Source organism: Priapulus caudatus, unplaced genomic scaffold (genome assembly GCF_000485595.1).
Source record: "Priapulus caudatus unplaced genomic scaffold, Priapulus_caudatus-5.0.1 Scaffold919, whole genome shotgun sequence".
NCBI classification, from domain to species: Eukaryota; Metazoa; Priapulida; class Priapulimorpha; order Priapulimorphida; family Priapulidae; genus Priapulus; species Priapulus caudatus.
The window spans coordinates 179,708-202,656 of record NW_014577980.1 but is presented as its reverse complement, the minus strand read 5'-3'; the positions used below and the strand labels follow the sequence as shown (position 1 = coordinate 202,656).

Genomic DNA, 22,949 nt, shown 5'->3' with positions numbered 1-22,949 from the left:
GGGTGTGATTTTTAGTGGAGCTCTCCTCATGCCTCTTAAGGGTGTGATTTTTTTAGTGGAGCTCTCCATCATGTCCTCTTTAAGGGTGTGATTAATGAGCGTGAAAAGACCCCTATGTGGCTCCTATGAGAGTTTTGTTAGTCCTCCTGTTACTTTTCAATCTTGAAGCCTGCCGTTACATTAAATAATGATTAAAGCAGAGTTACGCGCCGTACGGCCCAAACTTTACGTTGGCATTTAGAACGTCGTGGGGACTGTTTCGGCGCACAGGTTAGCCACAGCGTTCCTGAATCGCCCCAGTTAGCAGCGTTTGGCATACCAAAAAATGGCGATAAGAATGGGGTGGAGCTTCACTTTGGCCAAGTGGTAGTTGAACCTTACATTTGTGGTTGGGGCGGGTTTATTTACGTGCACGTGGTTCAGTGCGACGCTCCTGTTCACGGTGGCGTATAGGTTGTGTAAGTAATTTCGCACATCCGCGCGCATTTCACGTTCTGATGTAAACAATAAAGTATCATGGTTGTTAACAAACGACTTCAGTATGTACTGTTTTCAAAGTAATATTAACAAGATTTATGTAATATTAGGCCTGTTGAACATGTTACAGTAAATAATTATATTTCGTCTAAGTTTTACACACATAAGTCACTGGTAGCTTGCAAATCGTCGTATTACTTACTAGTCATGCAACAGCCAGCACAGCCTCGTCGCACCACGCAGAGTTTTTAACCGTATTTCTATATTGTTTTTACTCTCTTCGCGCTCATATACATTTTATACAGGCGTGTAGCTAAATAAAAAGCTTCCTACGTAGGCTTGATATGATCTACAAAATACATTTACTTTCGGACAACTCTAAACCAGACGGAATTTCCCAGTGCCCATCAAAATTTTACAGTAAGTGAATCGATGGTTTATATGCATAATTTTTTCCTTTTCATCCAAACAGTGTTGCTGTTGTGAGCTATTGAAGTACCCTTGAAATGGCTTTTAGATTGAGAGCATTCTCAGAGCTGTATATTTCACAAATTTTCTGGGGGGGCATTGCCCCCACACCCCCCTAAGAAGTTCCCCCGCTCCCCCTTATCAGGCAGTTGTCTGCCTCGATGCTTCTTGCGCACGTCTCGCCCCCCCCCTATCAAAATACCCGCGCCACCCCTGTATACAGTATGTATACTTAACGGGACATTGTTACAGTAAATCACCTATAGGGATAGACACCTGTCTACTAAAGCGACAATTTTTGGGGGTTTCCTCAAAGTACACGTCTTTAGACAGGTTCGACTGTCTGCGCGACTGAGAATACGTGGGGGCTATGTTTGCGGACACCTGTATACACTGCCTGTCTATAGGAGATTGTGTTTTTGGGATTCCCCTTTCAGTGACAACTTATCCAGATGAAACCACCTATATGACATTTTTGGCGGTTTTCCTCAAGGGACATTTTAAGCAGTTTCAAATGTACTCTGGTATCAACGGACAAGGACTTGAACATTGTCCCTCCTGCATTAAACTAAAATTCAAACCCAAAAATTCTTGTTCGACGCCAAAAACCTAATAAAATTTATAAATTACTTAAAATTTCGACACCCGAACCCTGTACACTTTTACAAATTCGAATTCACGCCCCCCCCCCACCTCTGAAATCCGAGACGAGTTGGGTCGCGAGGACGGGCTCACCGAGCGCCATTATGGCTCGCGCCGTCCCTTCTTTCTGGCCATGCCGACGAGCATAATCGATGGTGATGTGGTTGGTGTACTTGCGGAGCGTCCTTGCAGCAGCAGCGTCAACGCGGCATTCCTGTCGGCCAGCGTGACCGGCGTATTCCACCGTCTTCATCCAGTGCGTTTCGTCCGCCGGGCTTCTTCCTTTCGCTCGCACTGGGTAGAACGATTCACCGACAACATTGTAATCGCGGTGTAGTGTGACTCCTGAGCGATCGAATATCCGCTCGTCAATGCTAACAGTTTCGAGTTGCACATCTGTGCTACGTATATCGAGTCATCGCATTTTGCTCTCGTTAGGTTTTGGGCAATTGCACTCCGGTATTTAAATCGTCGAAGGCAACTATATATGCAAATCACTAAATAAAGTGATTTCCGCACAGCAATCTGTGAAAGACGCATTCAAGCAATTGTATATATGTACTTCTATGCCAGGTTGAAATACTTTTCTGACCATCAGGTAGATCTAGCACGGATTCTACGATGTTATAATTATTGGTGATCCTGTCAACATTTTGGTGTGAATCCTGCGAAACGCATACGTTATAATTATTTATACATTGCTAATATGTTCCTGTTTTTACAGCGTATACAGAGTAACAGGCAAAAAAGATAGCAACAGCAGCAATCAGGAAATTAGAATTTTGATTTATTTCTTTATCTCTTTCTCAGTCTGAGTCTGAGTGTTGCACAGACAGCTTCTACATAATATTAATACGTGCATCATCGTCTCTACGTAATATCTTCGCTGTCTGCTTCATCATCATCTTCAACAGTGGCAGGGTTTTAGTGGAAAGATTGAGGCCCATTACGGTTTGACAAAAGGCTTCGTCTTGCTCTCTGCTTCGCCACAGTGCACTGGCAATAGACCGGATCAAAAAGGCACCTACTGCCAGGAGAATCCAGAGAAATTCTCATCAGTGCATTTAGTTGGATCCTGATAGTACTTGCTTCTCCAATCAGACTTTATTCTCCTTCATTTGAGAGAAACCTCTCTCACACTCTACACTAGTAGACGGCAAAGACAGCAACAGATTCACCACAGCAGCAAAAGTTCTTGCTTCTTGGGTTTTGCTGCCCAGAATGTCTGCCCATGTTGCCTTTTGACACGGCCACGTTTCATCACTGTACCTTTTCTGTACATAGAGTTTAATGGTGGTCCACTCTTCTACAACGTTTTCAGTTTGTACAGATGCCGCCTCCAAAACTGTCCTGTGATGGGCCACGATATCATCAAGAGCACTAATCGCCATAGTCTTCTTCACCTTCAGATCTAGGGCCATGACTTGATGTACAAATGAGTGAAATGTTTTGCAACATGTTTCCATTAATGGGAAACCTTCCTTTCCAGTTCACTTAAAAGTACATCCACATGCTTTGCTTTTGCAGACTTGAATACCTCTTTTTTTTTCCTTTTTTTTTTCCGGTGATTTCAAGTCGGATCAACCGGATGTTTTTATTTTTCATGATCCGGTGTTGATCCGAAGCTGAAAAAGCCGTCGGTCACGCGGATCGCGCAGTTATTTTCAAACCCTGTCTATCTATAATATATATATTTATATGTATTATTTTATATATATATATATATATATATATCGGGATTAATATAGATTAGTACACAACAAATACCACCTGCTCAGGGCTCGAATTAACCGACGGCACGACGGCGCAATTGCTGTCGGTGCCCCTATCAATCGCCGTACTGCCCTGAAAATCCAACCCAACCGACGGCAGTCACCTGCTTGCCCTGTTGTGTAATTGGCGTCGGTGCCCTTTAATCTACTGCCCTGATTTCGTTTTTTAGTCGAGTCAACATAACACGTGCGCGTGCGTGCTGTAGTTGCAATGCTGAGCTTAAAACCGATAGTCCGCAGGAGGAATAATAACAGCATCGATAATTATTCGCTCCTGATAGCGGGGCATGTAAAATTTTCTTGTTACTGTACTTTCCATTAGCAGAGGGGGGTACAGGGGTCGGTGTTACGGGTAAGCTTACATGGGGCATATTGTTTTGTACATTAAAAGCAAGACGATGTTGATGTAATAATTTGTTATGAGTTTTGCTTTATTTTACAAAAGTGCCATTGTTGCCCTTCTCAATTTTTGAGAGTTGCCTTGGTGCCTTTTAAAATTGCGTACTGTGCCCTTCCATTTTTAGAGAAAATTCAAGGCGATTTCTCACATTGCCCTAAAAAATTGCCTTGCCCTTCTCGTCGCTTAATTCGAGCCCTGCACCTGCTTACTCTGATTGTACAAGTTGACTTCATCTTGGATAAACCTCTCTGCAAGTGTCTGCAGCGTTTTCACAACGTGCGCAGGGGCAGGCTCCCACACTAGTGGATCAGACTGAAACTGTAATGATAAGATGCTTTCATTTAGATTGAAATCTGTACTCGTTTGCCCCCACATATACAAATACAAGTGAAAACATGTTTAGAATCTCGGTTAGAACCATGGTTTAGAATGGTTAGTAGTTCATTTTTGGCACATTATTTTCATTCGCAGCTGTATACATGTTCATCTACTTGTGGGAAATATTCGTACAGTTATACACAAATTTATTTTACTATCAACATCGCCTTGACGTACCTGATCTTCATGCCACTTGGTTCCTGGTTTTACAAGGAGATACTTTCTTTGCTGTTTGTGAGAGTGGAGGGAAGTGACGGGATTTAGTCTGGCCACGGTCGAACTGGAAACGAGGGGATCCTGCACACCATTCGTCTTCTTCAATTTCTTTTGCCGCTGATTGTAGCAGAATTAGAATCGTCTGTTATCCTCTTGTTCTTTATTTTTGCTCTCTCTTGCAGGTACCTGTGGAGCAATGTTTGCAGGAGCTATGTTGTCCGGGAAGACTGTGATGTATCCATATTCTTCTTCTTAGTATTCTCATTTCGTGATTTCTCTTTTTTGGCTTGCTAACCCCTTCCTTCTCTTGCCTATAAAAATTGTATGATAAGAATAGCTTTCATAGAACAACTGCCATTTCAAGATGGCTTGCACATCTCATTCACTAAACAGTATAAATTTATCATAACTGACATATATATTGCAGTTTTGTATTCTGCTCTTTATAAATATACAATATGGAGACAGCCATCTTTAACACCTACAGAAGACATGTTCATAAGGGAAAGACAGCATCACAGGGGCAAGTAGGGTATTTGGTTTGATACGGATATAACAACATAGAAGGAAAATTATAAATCAAGATAATGGTTCATCATACAATATGACCATGAATACTGGTTAGCCAAAACAAATATAGGTGTGGTTACGGTTTCCCGACGACCCTATTTATTCCCAGCGACGCTAAACATTTTATTGTCAATTTTCTTTAAAGTCAAAAAAATAAATAAATATATATATTAATTGGACAGTTCCTGCTTCAAAAGGCACAACGCACACCTTCGGACATGGTTCGTAAATAAAATATTTCAAGAAAATAAAATGTTTTCCCTACTACTTACACTATTTATTTTCGGCATGTAACGGTAACCACACAAATATTTTGTTTTGGCCTTATATAAACCATTGAAGAAGGGAAAAACATGACATAATGTTGCATTTCATACATACCCCACTGTGTGTTTTCTTGAATTTAAGTTGACCGATGAATTTGTGCAACTGTAATGTAAAAGCATATCATGTCAATCCGCTCAATCATATTAAAGATACTCTCAGGTTTTAGGAAAAATTTCACTCGTTTTTCATTTTCAACTTTATTCGATGGCTAACACTATGTGACACCTGTGTACATGCTCATTTCTCCATATACCGTACATGTGAAACTGTCAGAGCGTTTTGCTTGCCCGCGTACAGCTGTAATGAGCGCGGCCTGACGTCAGAAAACGCCGTTTCTCCGTTCCAATTTCTGACTTAGTAGTCGATGTATAAAATGGTATTTTCTAATAACTCGGATAATTTAATTTTACACTCATTTTAATGGTAACATATTGCGTGTAAAAAAGCGCGCGGGAATTGTTATTAAGTGCCGTATTTTATGAGTTATTGTCTCTTTATTCGCTAAAATTTTTAATTCAAACGTGCGACTTGAATTTTAGGCAGTTTTTTTAATTTTTTCTCGGTAAATATGAAACATAAAGAAAAATCCTGATGCGCTATTTTGGTACATATTCTGCTTATATGTGTGGCGAAAATTTTGTATCGCTCACTCTTTCTGGTAATTGAGAAATATCCAAATAATCATTTTTACATAAAAATTCAAAATTTTTTGTGGTAACATAATTAGGTGCTGGAAATTTCATGAAATTTTTTGGCCTTGAGCATAGAGATATATCTCCCTATAAATAAAATAAGTGATTGATTCGATTCATTTGTCAATAAACGTTTAATCTTCATTAGAGCAATACCCAGCAAAAGGCTGAGAGTTTACTTAATCAACAAAGCGCGGCTACTTTTAGTTTTACAGGTGATAAATCACCATCAAAATCAGCTTTTAGAGCTTGACCACATTATTAAACTATTACCATGATTTTAGATGCTACTGATAGTGTTATTGTTTTGTCCTAAATTAAGTTACTACAGTCTCTACAATCAGATTGTGTAAATCAAGACCACTTGGAAGTGCTACAGAAATCATATTCACGAGGTAAATATTAATAATAATAACAACAATTATAGTAATATTGAAACATCAATAAGTATAAAGACGTTACTGTCCATGGCAGGGAAGACATAGTCTAATTTATACCTCTTTCTCATCAAAAGTTTCCACCACGGTCGCTTCTTCATATTCATCATCACTTTTGCTGGCTTCATCAACATCATGGCAACAACTGAGATCTTCCTACAAGAGCAAAACAATGAGAGAATGGAAATGAAATGCTGTACATGTATGTCATTACATTAGGTTAAAGACCAACACTGTATATATGAACTGCCACAGTGTTTCATTATATTATTACCTCCGCCCAACGGAGTTGGAGGAGGTTATGTATTTTCGCTCTTAGCATTCGCTCTTATGTATTCGCCTTTCTAGCGCATCAGCCAGCTCAGCCAGCCAGCCAGTGATACCCAGCGAGCGTGTACATGTGAGTGAGCGAGCAGCAGCAATGAGGCGGCTGCTACGAGCGGAGCGAGCAGCAAGCAGCCTGTACCATGTCAGTACGCTGGCGTATATACGTGGCTTATTCGTGTGTTTGTGAGTCGTATGGCGTATGGGTATTGTCGCTGGCAGAGGTATGCACTCTCCGTGAGTGCACTTTGTCTTAGTTAAAAATGTCCTCAGTGCTAGTGGCAATGAAAAGTGTCAATGACACTGTAGCTCACCAAAAAAAGACACAAATGAGTGAGTAGAACAAGTCGGTTTTAATTGAGCAACCATCGACGTACATTATAGAAATGATTGCCATCGTGTATATCGAATCAAAAATAATCTATAAACCCAAAATGAATCACAATTTGTGACCGTAGATGGCGCTATACCCGCTTTGTAGCGCATGGCATTTGAAATTAAATGGTTATCTCCGTTCCGACATGTTTTTGTAAAACTTTACTCTAATATAGACGTTTTATCGGCAGCGGTGGAGAGGAAATACCAATTTTTGCATTAAAGTATTGTCCAATGAAATCTTGTAAAACGAAGCCAGACGAGTGTGACACCACAGACTGTTTGTGTCTATATAAATATGCTATATAATTGCGCAACCCTACCTAATTTGCATTTTTTTTTTTTAAAATCAAAACCCCTAGCCCTTATTCATTCAGCATACCAAAGATGAGCAAAATCCGTTGAAGCCTGAACTGACTAATGGCAATTCCCATTTTTGTCCAAAAAATTGCCGTGGCTTTGAAAGTACGTCGACTAGCATGCTTCAAAATAGGACGTTTAATATGGGAGCATAGCAGTAACAACTATACCCAATTTCATATAACATATGGGTCAAACGGTTCCTGAGTTATCGTTGACCGTAGCGAAATGTTGACGGACGGACGGACGGACGACGGACGACGACCCATGGCAATACAGCTTGACCGATGTCAAGGTGAGCTAAAAATGATGTCAATGGTGATGAAATCATAAGGTGGTCGCTTGACAAGCCTGGACTAAGTTTAATTGTAGTTTTTGTCTACATGCTGTGAGTTTAATGGAAGTTAGATTGTGTGTATGAGCGATTTTGCCATAACCTTTAACATTATCATTATGTCCAAGTCAGGGATCTATTGCAATGAAGAACCGTTTGAAGGTGATCTTTTGAAATTGAGACCCAAGGCAGTGGCCAGTGGCAGCGGACTGTGGGGTCAGCTGAGTTCTAAGTTCAAGTTCTAGTGTGGAGTGACTTCAACTGGGTGACACTGACAGTTTAACTTAGAAGCAGAAGGATTGGTCAATGTCCAATATCGAAACATAATTTTATACGTAATACGTGAGCAGATAGAGATAGCTGGTATACATTGTGATGCAGAGCATGATGAATGGCCTATGCTGGGTACCGTGGATTCACTCACTACACAGGCTGTTGTCAACTTACATCGAGTGCGTCTAACAGAGGAATTGCTCCGACCGCTGATTGAAGATAAAAATATAATTCGTGACGTTTTCGTTTCACCGTCCATAGCCGCACGTGCAGTAGCCTATGAGTATAGCGATACCACGCGTGCATATTTGCTAATTAATTAATAATCTCATTCGCTTCAATAAACTCAAAATTCACAGAGATTTAGCTATGACATGTGTCTATAATAGCTAAAAATTTATAGAAATGTAACAAACTCATATCGTTCGCGCGCAAATATGGTAGTTACTAAGTTTAGTACACTTTCCTACCCGGCCATAGCCGCGCATGTATTAGCCCAATGAGCGATACCGCGTGCATATTTTCTAATTAATTAGACTAATCGGTACTTCAATAAACTCAAAATTCACAGAGATTAAGGCTAAGACATGTATCTATTAATATCTAGGGTTTATAGAAATGTAATTCGAATCGTTCGCGCGCGTATGATAGTTAACAGTTATTCGCCGAAGGCGAGGTGAATCTTGTCGAAATAATCCCCGAGACGAAGTTGAGGTGCTGTGTTATAGGCTGGAGAAAGATTCACAAGTCAAATGGAGACGCACGTGACACGTGGCAGTGAGCCTGACAGGCAGGGCTACACTCGGCAGCATAAAGCCACCACAGCCCCTGACTTTGGAAGAAGACAAGGTAGGGAGTTGGAAGCTGTTTAAGAAAATATTGGACAACTACAACCTGTTATCTGGGCTGCACACGAAAGACCATGCGTTTCAGGTAGCAATCCCTTGAGAACCTGTCTCGCTGACGATGCGGAAACGCCCGGGGTTTAGCTCTCAACGCCCGAGTCACAAAGAACTGTCACTGAAATTATAGAGAGGTTTCAAGAATATGCCATAGGTGAGGTGAATGAGACCATGGAGAGATTTTTATTTCACCGGCGTTGTCAGCAGGAAGGGGAGGACTTGATCACTTCCTGGCAGACCTCAGAACACTGGCAACAAACCTGTAAGTTTGCAGCGCGTGCGAAGCCTCTATGATAAGAGACAGAGTTTTGTGCTGGAATAAGAGAAATGACACGAGAGAAGACTTGCTAAAGATAGAGAACTTGACCTTTGACAGGTGCATTGATGTGTGCAGGGCTGTACAGTCTGCTTCGTTGTGTGACAGAGCATTGAAGCCAGTTATGCCCTGATACTGTGCACAAAATAAGGGCAAGATTTCCCGAGTCAAGGATAAGCAGTACGTAACTTTGCAAGAAAGAACAGTGCAGATTTTGCAACTTCTCTCACTTCAATGAAGAAAGAACTAAGTGTCAGCTTTTGCAAGGACGGCCGACATATGCGGCGAGAAGAATTCACTTTAAGTCAAAATGCCCCAGACCCAACATGAAAGAACAGGCGGACAGAGAAACACGAGACGTATCGGCGCCCTACAGGACGACTGGGTTAGGGGCCGGGTGAAATCAGCTAAAGGACAGAGTATAATTGATGATGGATCTGCTGAGTGAACTCAGAATTATAGAGTCGGTGGGCAACACAGTCACAGCTCATGCGGAAAAGGGTGCAGTGTCTGTGCAAAGCTGTCACGGTGTGTCTTCCGCCAAACCAGTAGGCATGACACAAGTGATCGGTTGATCTGTTGGCGTGCTCAGAGAGTCGAATTTTCAGATAGACACCGGAGGCGTCTGAAAATGAGCTGCCATCAGATTTGCAGACAAGATAGGCCATATAGAGGTGTACTAAAGATATGTTGAAACAAGGGCTGTCCACAGAACCTGTCGGCGGACACGTCCTCGAAATGAAGGCTGACATAACCCGAGGAACAACAGGAAGATACTCAGTGCCCTTTTGTGTTGTGTTTTGAGGATGAAGAGGGCCAACCTATTATAGGTTAAGCCAGACCGATTTGTGTGCAAATGAACACTCATAGCAGAGTTCAACGTGACAACTTTCGACTGTGCGTCGCGTGCAAGGTGCCCTACACAACGAATGCCTTCGCAAGAGGTTTATCGATAAAAGCTGGCAGAACTATTCGGCGTACCCGGCATCCGTAATGTTCTGTGCTGGTGCCGTACCTGTAGGTTGATGGCCAACATGGAGAGTCCGCCATTCGTGTGGTCGCGAGCCCGAAAGCTAAAGAATGAAGCTGGACAGAGGCTAGAAGGAGATAAATGTCATACAGCCCGGTTGAGGAGCGACGATGCACTTTAAAAGGGATGATGGAGAGCTCCTTGAGGGCTCTCCATTATGCCTCTTGGGGTGTGATGATGGAATCATGACCAATCCTCAGTCTAGAGTGAAATCCAAAACGAAAATTGGGATGTCATGTCAATCCACTGATTATCATTCATCTTCACCTTCATTCATTCAATGGCTTTGTCATGATTACATTCTTTTCATCCAACAACCCAACACTAGCACACAGATTAATAAAAGAGTTGATCGGATGTAAAAATTAACTTGTTTTATTTATTCTGATCTTCATCCTTAGAGACTCTAATCCATGTACCTGCATATTTCAGCAAGAAATATCATCACAATCCATCAACAAACTAGCCAAATTACTTGTACGTAATAGCCACGTATGTAGCCCCTCCAGCCCTACGACTGTTTCACGTCGGCAGAAAACCACTTCTCGCCACGTATAGTGGAAAACGAGCAGGTAACTTGTGGCTACCGTGTAGGTACCTGTATTTGGATGCTGTTGTCTAGTTGTATAAACCAGAGGGTAGTAACCTGTACCTCTGCCATACGTTCAGTTACTTACACACCACAAATTGTTGTGTGTCTCTGACCTTTTTGTACACCCCTACATTGACAACTCTATGGAGCGCTATTTCAACATAATATGCAGGCTTTTGGTGTGTGATTTCAACCACTTTTATGAGGCACGATGATGCATGCACCATGGCACAATTTTGGGTGCGCGGTGGAGCGCGAGCGCGATCACGCCCCTTAAAAATGAAAGCCTGTAGTAAGCATACATTAAGACAATGATACGAGTAGAAGCGCTCCGGATAGTTACCGAGTCACAGTGTGTTCACATGTACGGGATCATCAGAGACCACGGAGGTATTCTTACCCCCCCCCAAAAAAAAAACTGATCTCAGAAATGGCCTGAAATCCGCCGAACGGCGGAAATGTCTCATGCCTGGAATAAGTTGTTAACACCTTCAAGTGCCTTGAAAACCTTTCCGCCGGGAAACAGCATCATCGACAAATGATGGTCCCAACTTGGGACTCCCAAGGAAATAACACATTGACATTGATTATCGAATTAAGAACAGGTTTTATATGGATTGAATTTTGACACTTAATTTTTCGACTTTTTGATGAAAGTGGTCCAGCTTGTAGGCTACATCCCTCATTTTTTGTGGTGACATTATACGGAATAATAACATAACCTTGCAGCTTTGCGTCAGTGGGCTGGAGGTATTTAGGCTACTTGTGTAAAGAACATGCGCGTGGTATTCCAGTCTGTGGACACGTTCAGACTAGACGTCTCTGATTGGTCAAAAATATCCGCGATTACAGTGAGGGTTCATTAATATTCATAAAATTACTATATCAGACACAGCTTGGATACATATTAACCCCCCCCCCATCATTTGCAAGAAAATGATAGGGGGCGACCCCCTATGACCTCCCCTATCATTTGCAAGATGTTTCTTCTTCTTCTTTTTCTTTTTCTTTTCTTTTTCTTTTTTCTTTTCCTTTTCCTTTTCCTTTTCTTTTTCTTCTTCTTCTTTCCCTTTTCTTGCAAATGATAGGGGGGCGACCACCCCTGTATGTATATAATACATATATACACCTAACGACCAGTATCTATATAGGTATTATAGGTCATATACACGTATCGCCAGTATAGTGCATTTAGCCCTATATGGAGCTCCATGGAACTTGTGGGGAGACTATGCAACTCTATAAATGTATGTCATTCAGGTGCTGCCATCTAGCAGTACATAACGTACACTAGGATATGGAACTCCATATAGGGCTAAATGCTCTATACTGGCGTATAGGCTAACATAGACCTCGTCATACTCTCCATGTTCTAGACACGATAAGGGACCTAGTGCTCTCGGAGCTGCTGCCGGACGGCTGCAAGCTGAAGTGCTTTGACCAGCATCCGCTGCTGTGTCTGGACGAGTTGTCGAGCGGCAACAGAGACGTCGCTGACAGACGCCTCATCATCTACCAGTTCGAACATCAGCTGAAGCAGCAGTACGCCAACCTTGTCGAAACCCTCAAGGTCAGACGAAAGTCTCAGAACATGCGGTGTTTGTTGCAATCTATTGTTTTGTGTTTGTTGCAATCATATCTGTTTGTTGCAATGAGTTGTTTCGTGTTTGTTACGATTATATCTGTTTGTTGCAATGAGTTGTTTCGTGTTTTTGCAATGTTATATATGCTTGTTGCAATCAATTGTTTCATGTTTGTTGCAATCAACCCGTTGATCTGTTGTAATCATAGCCCGCTAAAGAGTATTTAGCGTTATGGAGAAACGCTCGTAATTTTATGCTGGTCGCGTTACACTGATTTTGATTAAGTCTGTACTGCGGGGTTTTACGTCACACAACAAGTTTTGTTTGAGATATTAGTTTAATATACTACATCGTATTGACCTGGTGATCTTATGACCCTGTTTTGTATTTCAGAAACTATCATTTGATAATCTAAAGGCAGTGAAAACAAAAGCATTGAGTAAGTTTATGCTCATTATTAAACTTTGTTAATTATTAGCTCAGCTGACATAGTCAGATGCAGCTTGTAGAATCGCATGAGCGTGCGTCCGTCCGTGCGTCCGTGCGTCCGTGCGTGCGTCAACAGTTGGGCACAAATCTTAACCGCTTGATGTACGGTCACGATATTGGGGATGTCGGGGGGGATCGTCAAAACGAGTTGGGATGTCGAAGCTGGGGGTCAAAGGTCAAAGGTCAAGAGGTGTAAAAGAAGGGGGAACATTCCCTCCTTAACTTAATCCATCGCTACAAAGCGGGTATAGCGCCATCTACGGTCACAAATTGTGATTCATTTTGGTTTATAGATTATTATTGCGATATACAGATGGCAATCATTTCTATAATGTACGTCGATGGTTGCTCAATTAAAACCGACTTGTTCTTACTCACTCATTTGTGTCTTTTTTTGTGGTGAGCTACAGTGTCATTGACACTTTCATTGCCACTAGCACTGAGGACATTTTTAACTAGACAAAGTGCACTCACGGAGAGTGCATACCTCTGCCAGCGACATACGCCATACGCCATACGACTCACAAACACACGAATAAGCCACGATATACGCCAGCGTACTGACATGTACAGGCTGGCTTGCTGCTCGCTCGCTCGTAGCAGCCGCTCATTGCTGCTGCTCGCTCACTCACATGTACACGCTCGCTGGGTATCACTGGCTGGCTGGCTGAGCTGGCTGATGCGCTAGATAAGAGCGAATACATAAGAGCGAATGCTAAGAGCGAATACATAACCTCCTCCAACTCCGTTGGGCGGAGGTAATAATATAATGAAACACTGTGGCAGTTCATATACAGTGTTGGTCTTTAACCTAATGTAATGACATACATGTACAGCATTTCATTTCCATTCTCTCATTGTTTTGCTCTTGTAGGAAGATCTCAGTTTGTTGCATGATGTTGATGAAGCCAGCAAAAGTGATGATGAATATGAAGAAGCGACCGGTGTGGAAACTTTTGATGAGAAAGAGGTATAAATTAGACTATGTCTTCCCTGCTATGGACAGTAACGTCTTTATACTTATTGATGTTTCAATATTACTATAATTGTTGTTATTATTATTAATATTTACCTCGTGAATATGATTTCTGTAGCACTTCCAAGTGGTCTGATTTACACAATCTGATTGTAGACTGTAGTAACTTAATTTAGGACAAAACATAACACTATCAGTAGCATCTAAATCATGGTAATATTTATAATTGGTCAACTCTAAAAGTGATTTTGATGGTGATTTATCACCTGTAAAACTAAAAGTAGCGCTTTGTTGATTAAGTATACTCTCAGCCTTTTGCATGGGTATTGCTCTAATGAAGATTAAACGTTTATTGACAAATGAATCGAATCAATCACTTATTTTATTTATAGGGGAGATATATCTCTATGCTCAAGGCAAAAAATTTCATGAAATTTCCAGCACCTAATTATGTTACCACAAAAATTTTGAATTTTTATGTAAAAATGATATTTTGGATATTTCTCAATTACCAGAAAGAGTGAGGATACAAAATTTTCGCCACATATTAAGCAGAATATGTACCAAAATAGCGCATCAGGATTTTTCTTTATGTTTCATATTTACCGAGAAAAATTAAAAAAACTGCCTAAAATTCAAGTCGCACGTTTGAATTAAAAATTTTTGCGAATAAAGAGACAATAACTCATAAAATACGGCACTTAATAACAATCCCTGGCGCGCTTTTTTACAGCAATATGTTACCATTAAAATGAGTGTAAAATTAAATTATTCCGAGTTATTAGAAATATCCATTTATACATCGACTACTAAGTCAGAAATTGGAACGGAGAAATCGGCGTTTTTCTGACGTCAGCCGCGGCTCATTACACATGTACGCGGGCAAGCAAAACGCTCTGACAGTTCACATGTACCGTTATATGGAGAAATGAGCATGTACACAGGTGTCACATAGTGTTAGCCATCGAATAAAGTTGAAAATGAAAAATCGGTGAAATTTTTCCTAAAACCTTGAGAGTATCTTTAATATGATTGACGGATTGACATGATTGCTTTTACATTACAGTTGCACAAATTCATCGGTCAACTTAAATTCAAGAAAACACACAGTGGGTATGTATGAAATGCAACATTATGTCATGTTTTTTCCCTTCTTCAATTGGGTTTATATAAGGCCAAAACAAAATATTTGTGTGGTTACCGTTACATGCCGAAAAATAAATAGTGTAAGTAGGTAGGGAAAACATTTTATTTTCTTGAAATCTTTTATTTACGAACCATGTCCGAAGGTTGTGCGTTGTGCCTTTTGAAGCAGGAACTGTCCAATTAATATATATATTTATTTATTTTTTTGACTTTAAAGAAAATTGACAATAAAATGTTTAGCGTCGCTGGGAATAAATAGGGTCGGTCGGGAAACCGTAACCACACCTATATTTTGTTTTGGCCTAACCAGTATTCATGGTCATATTGTATGATGAACCATTTATCTTGATTTATAATTTTCCTTCTATGTTGTTATATTCGTATCAAACCAAATACCCTACTTGCCCCTGTGATGCTGTCTTTCCCTTATGAACATGTCTTCTGTAGGTGTTAAAGATGCTGTCTCCATATTGTATATTTATAAAGAGCAGAATACAAAACTGCAATATATATGTCAGTTATGATAAATTTATACTGTTTAGATGAATGAGATGTGCAAGCCATCTTGAAATGGCAGTTGTTCTATGAAAGCTATTCTTATCATACAATTTTTATAGGCAAGAGAAGGAAGGGGTTAGCAAGCCAAAAAAGGAGAAATCACGAAATGAGAATACTAAGAAGAAGAATATGGATACATCACAGTCTTCCCCGGACAACATAGCTCCTGGAAACATTGCTCCACAGGTACCTGCAAAGAAGAGCAAAAATAAGAACAAGTGGATAACAGACGATTCTAATTCTGCTACATCAGCGGCAAAGAAATTGAAGAAGACGAATGGTGTGCAGGATCCCCTCGTTTCCAGTTCGACCGTGGCCAGACTAAATCCCGTCACTTCCCTCCACTCTCACAAACAGCAAAGAAAGTATCTCCTTGTAAAACCAGGAACCAAGTGGCATGAAGATCAGGTACGTCAAGGCGATGTTGATAGTAAATAAATTTGTGTATAACTGTACGAATATTTCCCACAATAGATGAACATGTATACAGCTGCGAATGAAATTAATGTGCCTAAAAATGAACTACTAACCATTCTAACCATGGTTCTAACCGAGATTCTAAACATGTTTTCACTTGTATTTGTATATGTGGGGGCAAACGAGTACAGATTTCAATCTAAATGAAAGCATCTTATCATTACAGTTTCAGGCTGATCCACTAGTGTGGGAGCCTGCCCCTGCGCACGTTGTGAAAACGCTGCAGACACTTGCAGAGAGGTTACTCCAAGATGAAGTCAACTTGTACAATCAGAGTAAGCAGGTGCAGGGCTCGAATTAAGCGACGAGAAGGGCAAGGCAATTTTTTAGGGCATGTGAGAAATCGCCTTGAATTTTCTCTAAAATGGAAGGGCAACAGTGACGCAATTTTAAAAGGCACCAAGGCAACTCTCAAAAAGTTTGAGAAGGGCAACAATGGCACTTTTGTAAAATAAAGCAAAACTCATAACAAATTATTACATCAACATCGTCTTGCTTTTAATGTACAAAACAATAATGCCCCCATGTAAGCTTACACCGTAACACCGACCCCTGTACCCCCCTCTGCAATGGAAGTACAGTAACAAGAAATTTTACATGCCGCTATCAGGAGCGAATAATTATCCGATGCTGTTATTATTCCTCCTGCGACTATCGGTTTTAAGCTCAGCATTGCAACTACAGCACGCACGCGCACGTGTTATGTTGACTCGACTAAAAAACGAAACAGGGCAGTAGATTAAAGGGCACCGACGGCAATTACACAACAGGGCAAGCAGGTGACTGCCGTCGGTTGGGTTGGATTTTCAGGGGCAGTACGGCGATTGATAGGGGCACCGACAGCAATTGCGCCGTCGTGCCGTCGGTTAATTCGAGCCCTGAGCAGGTGGTATTTGTTGTGTACTAATCTATATTAATCCCGATATATATATATATATATATATATAAAATAATACATATAAATATATATATTATAGATAGACAGGGTTGAAAAATAACTCGCGATCCGGTGATCCGACGGCTTTTTCAGCTTCGGATCAACACCGGATCATGAAAAATAAAACATCGGTGATCCGACTGAAATCACCGGAAAAAAAAAAGGAAAAAAAAAGAGGTATTCAAGTCTGCAAAAGCAAAGCATGTGGATGTACTTTTAAGTGAACTGGAAAGGAGGTTTCCCATTAATGAAACATGTTGCAAAACATTTCACTCATTTGTACATCAAGTCATGGCCCTAGATCTGAAGGGTGAAGAGACCTATGGCGATTGTGCTCTTGATGATATCGTGGCCCATCACAGGACAGTTTTGGAGGCGGCATCTGTACAAACTGAAAACGTTGTAGAAGAGTGGACCACCATTAAACTCTATGTACAGAAAAGGTACAGTGATGAACGTGGCCGTCAAAAGGCAACATGGGCAGACATTCTGGCAGCAAACCCAAGAAGCAAGAACTTTGCTGCTGTGGTGAATCTGTTGCTGTCTTTGCCGTCTACTAGTGTAAGTGTGAGAGAGGTTTCTCTCAAATGAAGAGAATAAAGTCTGATTGGAGAAGCAGACTATCAGGATCCAACTTAAATGCACTGATGAGAATTTCTCTGGATTCTCCTGCAGTAGGTGCTTTTGATCCGTCTAATGCAGTGGCACTGTGGGAAGCAGAGAGAAGACGAAGGCCTTTTGTCAAACCGTATGGGCCTCATCTTTCCACTAAACCTGCCACTGTTGAAGATGATGATGAACAGACAGCCGAAGATTACGTAGATGACGATGATGCACTATATTAATATATAGAACTGTCTGTGCAACACTCAGACTCAGACTGAGAAAGAGATAAAGAAATAAATCAAATTCTAATTTCCTGATGTGCTGTTTCTATTCTTTTTTGCCTGTTACTGTATACGCTTGTAAAAACAGGAACATATTGCAATGTATAAATAATTATAACGTATGCGTTTCGCAGGATCACACCAAAATGTTTGCAGGATCACCAATAATTATAACATCGGTGATCCTGCAGGATCACCGATGTTAGAAAAGTATTTTCAACCCTGGATAGATACATATATACATATTGCTTGAATGCTCTTTCACAGATTGCTGTGGAAATCACTTTATTAGTGATTTGCATTATAGGTTGCCTTGTCACGATTTAAATACCCGGAGGCAATTGCTCCAACGCTAACGTAGAGCAAAATGCGATACTCGATATACGTAGCACAGATTTGCACCGAAACTGTTAGCATTGACGAGCGGATTATTCGACGCTCAGTGTAGTCACACTACACCGAATTACATGTTGTCGGTGAATCGTTCTCCTCAGTGCGAGCGAAAGAAGAAGCGGCGGCGAACGCACTGGATGAAGACGGTGGATACGTCCGCACGCTGGCCGACAGGATGGCCGCGTTGACGCTGCTGCTGCAAGGACGCTCCGTCGCACCAACCACATCACCATCGATATGCTCGTCGGCATGGCCAACAAGAAGGGACGGCGCGAGTCCATAATGGCGCTCGTGAGCCGGTCCTCGCGACCACTCGTCTCGGATTTCAGAGGTGGGGGGGGGGTTGAATTCGAATTTGTAAAAGTTCAGGGTTCGGGTGTCGAATTTTAAGTAATTTATAATTTTTAGGTTTTTGGCGTCGAACAAGAATTTTTGGGTTTGAATTTTAGTTTTAATCAGGAGGGACAATTTCAAGTCTTGTCCGTGATAGCCGAGTACATTTAAACCTGCTTAAAATGTCCCTTGAGGAAAACCCCAAAAATGTCATATAGGTGGTTTCATCGGATAAGTGTCAGCTGAAAGGGGAATCCCAAAAACATCTCTATAGACAGGCAGTTGTATACAGGTGTCCGCAAACATAGCCCCCATCGTATTCTCAGTGCGCCAGACAGTCGAACCTGTCTAAGACGTGTACTTTGAGGAAACCCCCAAAATTGTCCTTTATAGACAGGTGTCTATCCCTATAGGTGATTTACTGTAACAATGTCCCGTTAAGGTATACTACTGTATACAGGGGTGGCGCGGTATTTGATAGGGGGGGGGGGCGAGACGGTGCGCAAAGCACGAGGCAGACAACCTGCCTGAAAGGGGGAGGGGGGACTTCTTAGGGGGGTGTGGGGCATGCCCCCCCAGAAAATTTGTGAAATTAATAAGCTCTGAGAATGGCTCTGGCAATCTAAGAGCCATTTCAGGTACTTCAATAGCTCACAACTAGCAACCACTTTTGGTGGAAAAGGAAAAAATTGATGCAATAAAACCATGATCACTTACTGTATAAATTTTGATGGGCACTGGGGAATTCCGTTGTGTTTGAGTTGATCCAAGAGTCAAATGTATCTTTGTAGACATATCAAGCCTACGTAGGCGAAGCTTTTATTTAGCTACACCCTGTTGATAAAACTGTATATGAGTTCGCGAAGAAGCTTAAAGAACAATATGAAATCGGTTAAAAACTCGGCGTGTGCGACGGGAGGCTGTGCTGCTGCTTGGCATGACTAGTAAGTAATAGGACGCATTTGCAAGCTACCACGTGCACTTATGTGTGTTAACAATCTTGAGAACAATTATTCAGTTTACTGTATACATTCAACAGGCTAATATTACGATAAATCTTTTAATATTACTTCTGAAAACAGTACATACTGAATCGTTTGTTAACAAACCATGATACTCTTATTGTTTACATCAGAATCGTGAAATGCGCGCGGGTGTGCGAATTACCTTACACAACCTACGGCACGGTGAACACGTGAGCGTGCGCAACGACCCGTGCACGTAAATAAATCCCGCCCAACCACAATGTAAGGTTCACTACCAACTGGCCAAAAGTAAGCTACCCCACTTCTTATCGCATTTTTGGTATGCCACCTGCTACTGATTCAGAACGATGTGGCAACCTTGCGCCGGACAGTCCCACACGGAACGTTCTTTAAATGCCAACATAAAAGTTTGGCCGTTCGTCGCCCGTACTCTGCTTTAATCGATATGTTATAACGCAGGCCATTTTCAGACTTTGAAAAGTAACAGGAGGACTAACTAATGACTCTCATAGGACAACATAGGGGGGTACTTTTCACGCTCCCATAATCACAGCCCTTAAGAGCATGATGGAGAGCTCCACTAAAAAAATCACAGCCTTAAGAGGCATGTATGGAGAGCTGGCCACTAAAATCTACACCCTTAAAATGGATGATGGAGAGTCTCCTTGAGGGCTCTCATATGCTCTTGGGTGGATGATGGAATCCAGCCACAATACTCAGTCTAGAGTGAAATCCAAAACGAAAATTGGGAATTGTCAATGTCAAATCCACTGATATCATTCATATGCTCACCTTCAATTCATTCATGGCTTTGTCAATGATTACATTCTTTCGAACCAACAACCGCAACACTACAACCACAGATTAATAAAGAGTTGATCGATTGTAAAATTAAACTTGTTATTTATTCTGATCTTCATTCCTTAGGACTCTAAATTCCAGTGTACCTTGCATAATTTCAGCAAGAAAATATACGCATACACAAACTCCATCAACAAACTAGGCCAAATTACTTGTACGTAATCGCCACGTATCGTAGCCGGCGCTCCAGCCCATAACGACTGTTTCAACGTCGCAGAAAAACCAACTCTCGCCAGTTATAAGTGGAAACGAAGCAGGTCTTGTGCTACCGTGTAGGTACCTGTATTTGAATGCTGTTGTCTAAGTTGTATAAAATCCAAGAGGGTAGTAACGCTGGTACCTCTTGCCATACTGTTCAGTTACTGTAAACACCACAAATTGTTTGTGTGTTCTGCCTTGACCGTTTGTAGCACCCCTACATTGACGAAACTTTATGGGCGCAGTACTTCAACATAATAGCAGGCTTTTGGTGGTGATTTCAACCGTCACTTTTATAGGCCACGATATAGACCTGCACCAAATGGCACCAATTTTGGGTGCGCGGTGGAAGCGCGGAGCGGCCGATCACGCCCTTAAGAAATGAAAAGCCTGTAGTTAAGGCAATACATTAAGGAACAATGATACGAGATAGAAGCGCTCCCGGATAGTTAGCCGAGTCACAGTGTGTTCACATGTACGGGATCATCAGATGCACACAGGAGTGTATCTTTCCGCCGCCCCCAAAAAAAACTGTCTCAGAATGGCACCTGAAATCGCCGAACGGCGAAAATGTCTGATGCCTGAATAAGTTGATTTAACACCTTCAAGTGCCTTGAAAAACCTTTCCGCCGGGAAAACAGCATCATCGCGACAAATGATGGTCCCCAACTCGGGACTTCGCCAGGAAATAACACATTGACCGAATGTATTCATCGACTTAAGAACAGGTTTTAATATGGATTGAATTTTGACACTCTATTTGCGACTTTTTGATGAAAGTGTCGCACTGTAGGGCTACTTCCCTCATTTTTTGTGGTGACATTATAACGGAAGAATAACATGAACCTGCAAGTTGGCGTCAGTGGGCTGGAGGCGTATTTATAGGCTACTGTGATAAAGCAGAACATGCGCGCGGTATTTCCAGTCTGTGGACACGTCAGACTAGACGTCTCTGATTGGTCCAAAATATCCGCCGACTTAACACGTTTTCGAGCGCGTTCATTAATCATTCATAAAATATAATCAGATCAGCAGCTTGGATACCATATTAACCCCCCCCCCCTCATTTGCAAGAGAAAAGATAGGGGCGACCCCTATGACCTCCCCTATCATTTGCAAGATGTTTCTTTCTCTTTTTTTCTCTTCTTTTCTTCTCTTTTTCTTCTTTTCCTTTCCTTTTCCTTCTTTCTCTATTTTCTTACTTCTTCTTCGCCTTTTCATTGCAAAAATGAATAGGGGCGTCGCGACCCCTGTATGTATATAATAGAAAAAAAAAAACATATAAACACCTAACGACAGTATCTATGATAGGGTATTATAAAGGTCATAAACCGTATCCGCCAGAGTAGCGTGCATTTAGCCCTAATATGGAGCCTTCCATCGGACACTTGTGGGAGACTAAATGCAACTCTAGAAATGTATGTCCATTCAAGGTGCTCCATCTAGCAGTACATAACGTAAGCTAAGAGATATGGAAGCTCCATATAGGCTAAAATGCTCTATACTGCGTTAGGCTAACATACGACCTCGTCATACTCTCCATGTTCTACGAACACGGATAAGGGACCTAGTGCTCCTCGGAGCGCTGCCGGACGGTTGCAAGCTGAAGTGCTTTAGGATCCAGCATCCGCTGCTGTTCTCGGACCGAGTTGTCGACGGAACAGAGACGTCCGCTGACAGACGCGCTCATCATTCTACAGTTTTCGAAAGCTCAGCTGAAGCAGCAGTACGCCAACCCTTGTCGAAACCCTCAAAGGTCAGACGAAAGTCCCAGAACATGCGGTGTTTGTTGCAATCTATGTTTTGTGTTTTGTTGGCAATCATAATCTGTTTGTTGCAATGAGTTGTTTCGTGTTTGTTACGATATATATCTGTTTGTTGCAATGAGTTTTTCGTGTTTTTGCAATGTTATATATGCTTGTTGCAATCAATTGTTTATGTTTGTTGCAAATCAACCCGCGTTGATCTGTTGTAATCATAAGCCGCGTAAAGAGTATTTAGCGTTATGGAGAAACGCTGCGTAATTTTATGCTTGGTCGCGTTACACTGATTTGATTAAGTCTGTACTGCGGGGTTTTACGTCACACAACAAGTTTTGTTTGAGATATTAGTTTAATATAGACACATCGTATTGACCTGGTGATCTTATGACCTGTTTTTGTATTTCAGAAACTATCATTTGATAATCTAAGGCAGTGAAAACAAAAGCATTGAGTAAGTTTATTGCTCATTATTAAACT

General features: G+C 41.4%; 1 protein-coding gene across 1 annotated transcript in view; it reads left to right on the top strand.

Annotated features, from left to right (window-relative positions):
* Positions 1-22,949, top strand: part of LOC106814404 (CCAAT/enhancer-binding protein zeta-like) — a 51,178-nt gene that overhangs the window by 12,833 nt on the left and 15,396 nt on the right. Inside the window, exons 3-4 of the mRNA XM_014818721.1 lie at positions 12,262-12,455; positions 12,862-12,907. Coding sequence (XP_014674207.1) covers positions 12,262-12,455; positions 12,862-12,907 — 240 coding nt within the window. The remainder of the gene's footprint in view (positions 1-12,261; positions 12,456-12,861; positions 12,908-22,949) is intronic.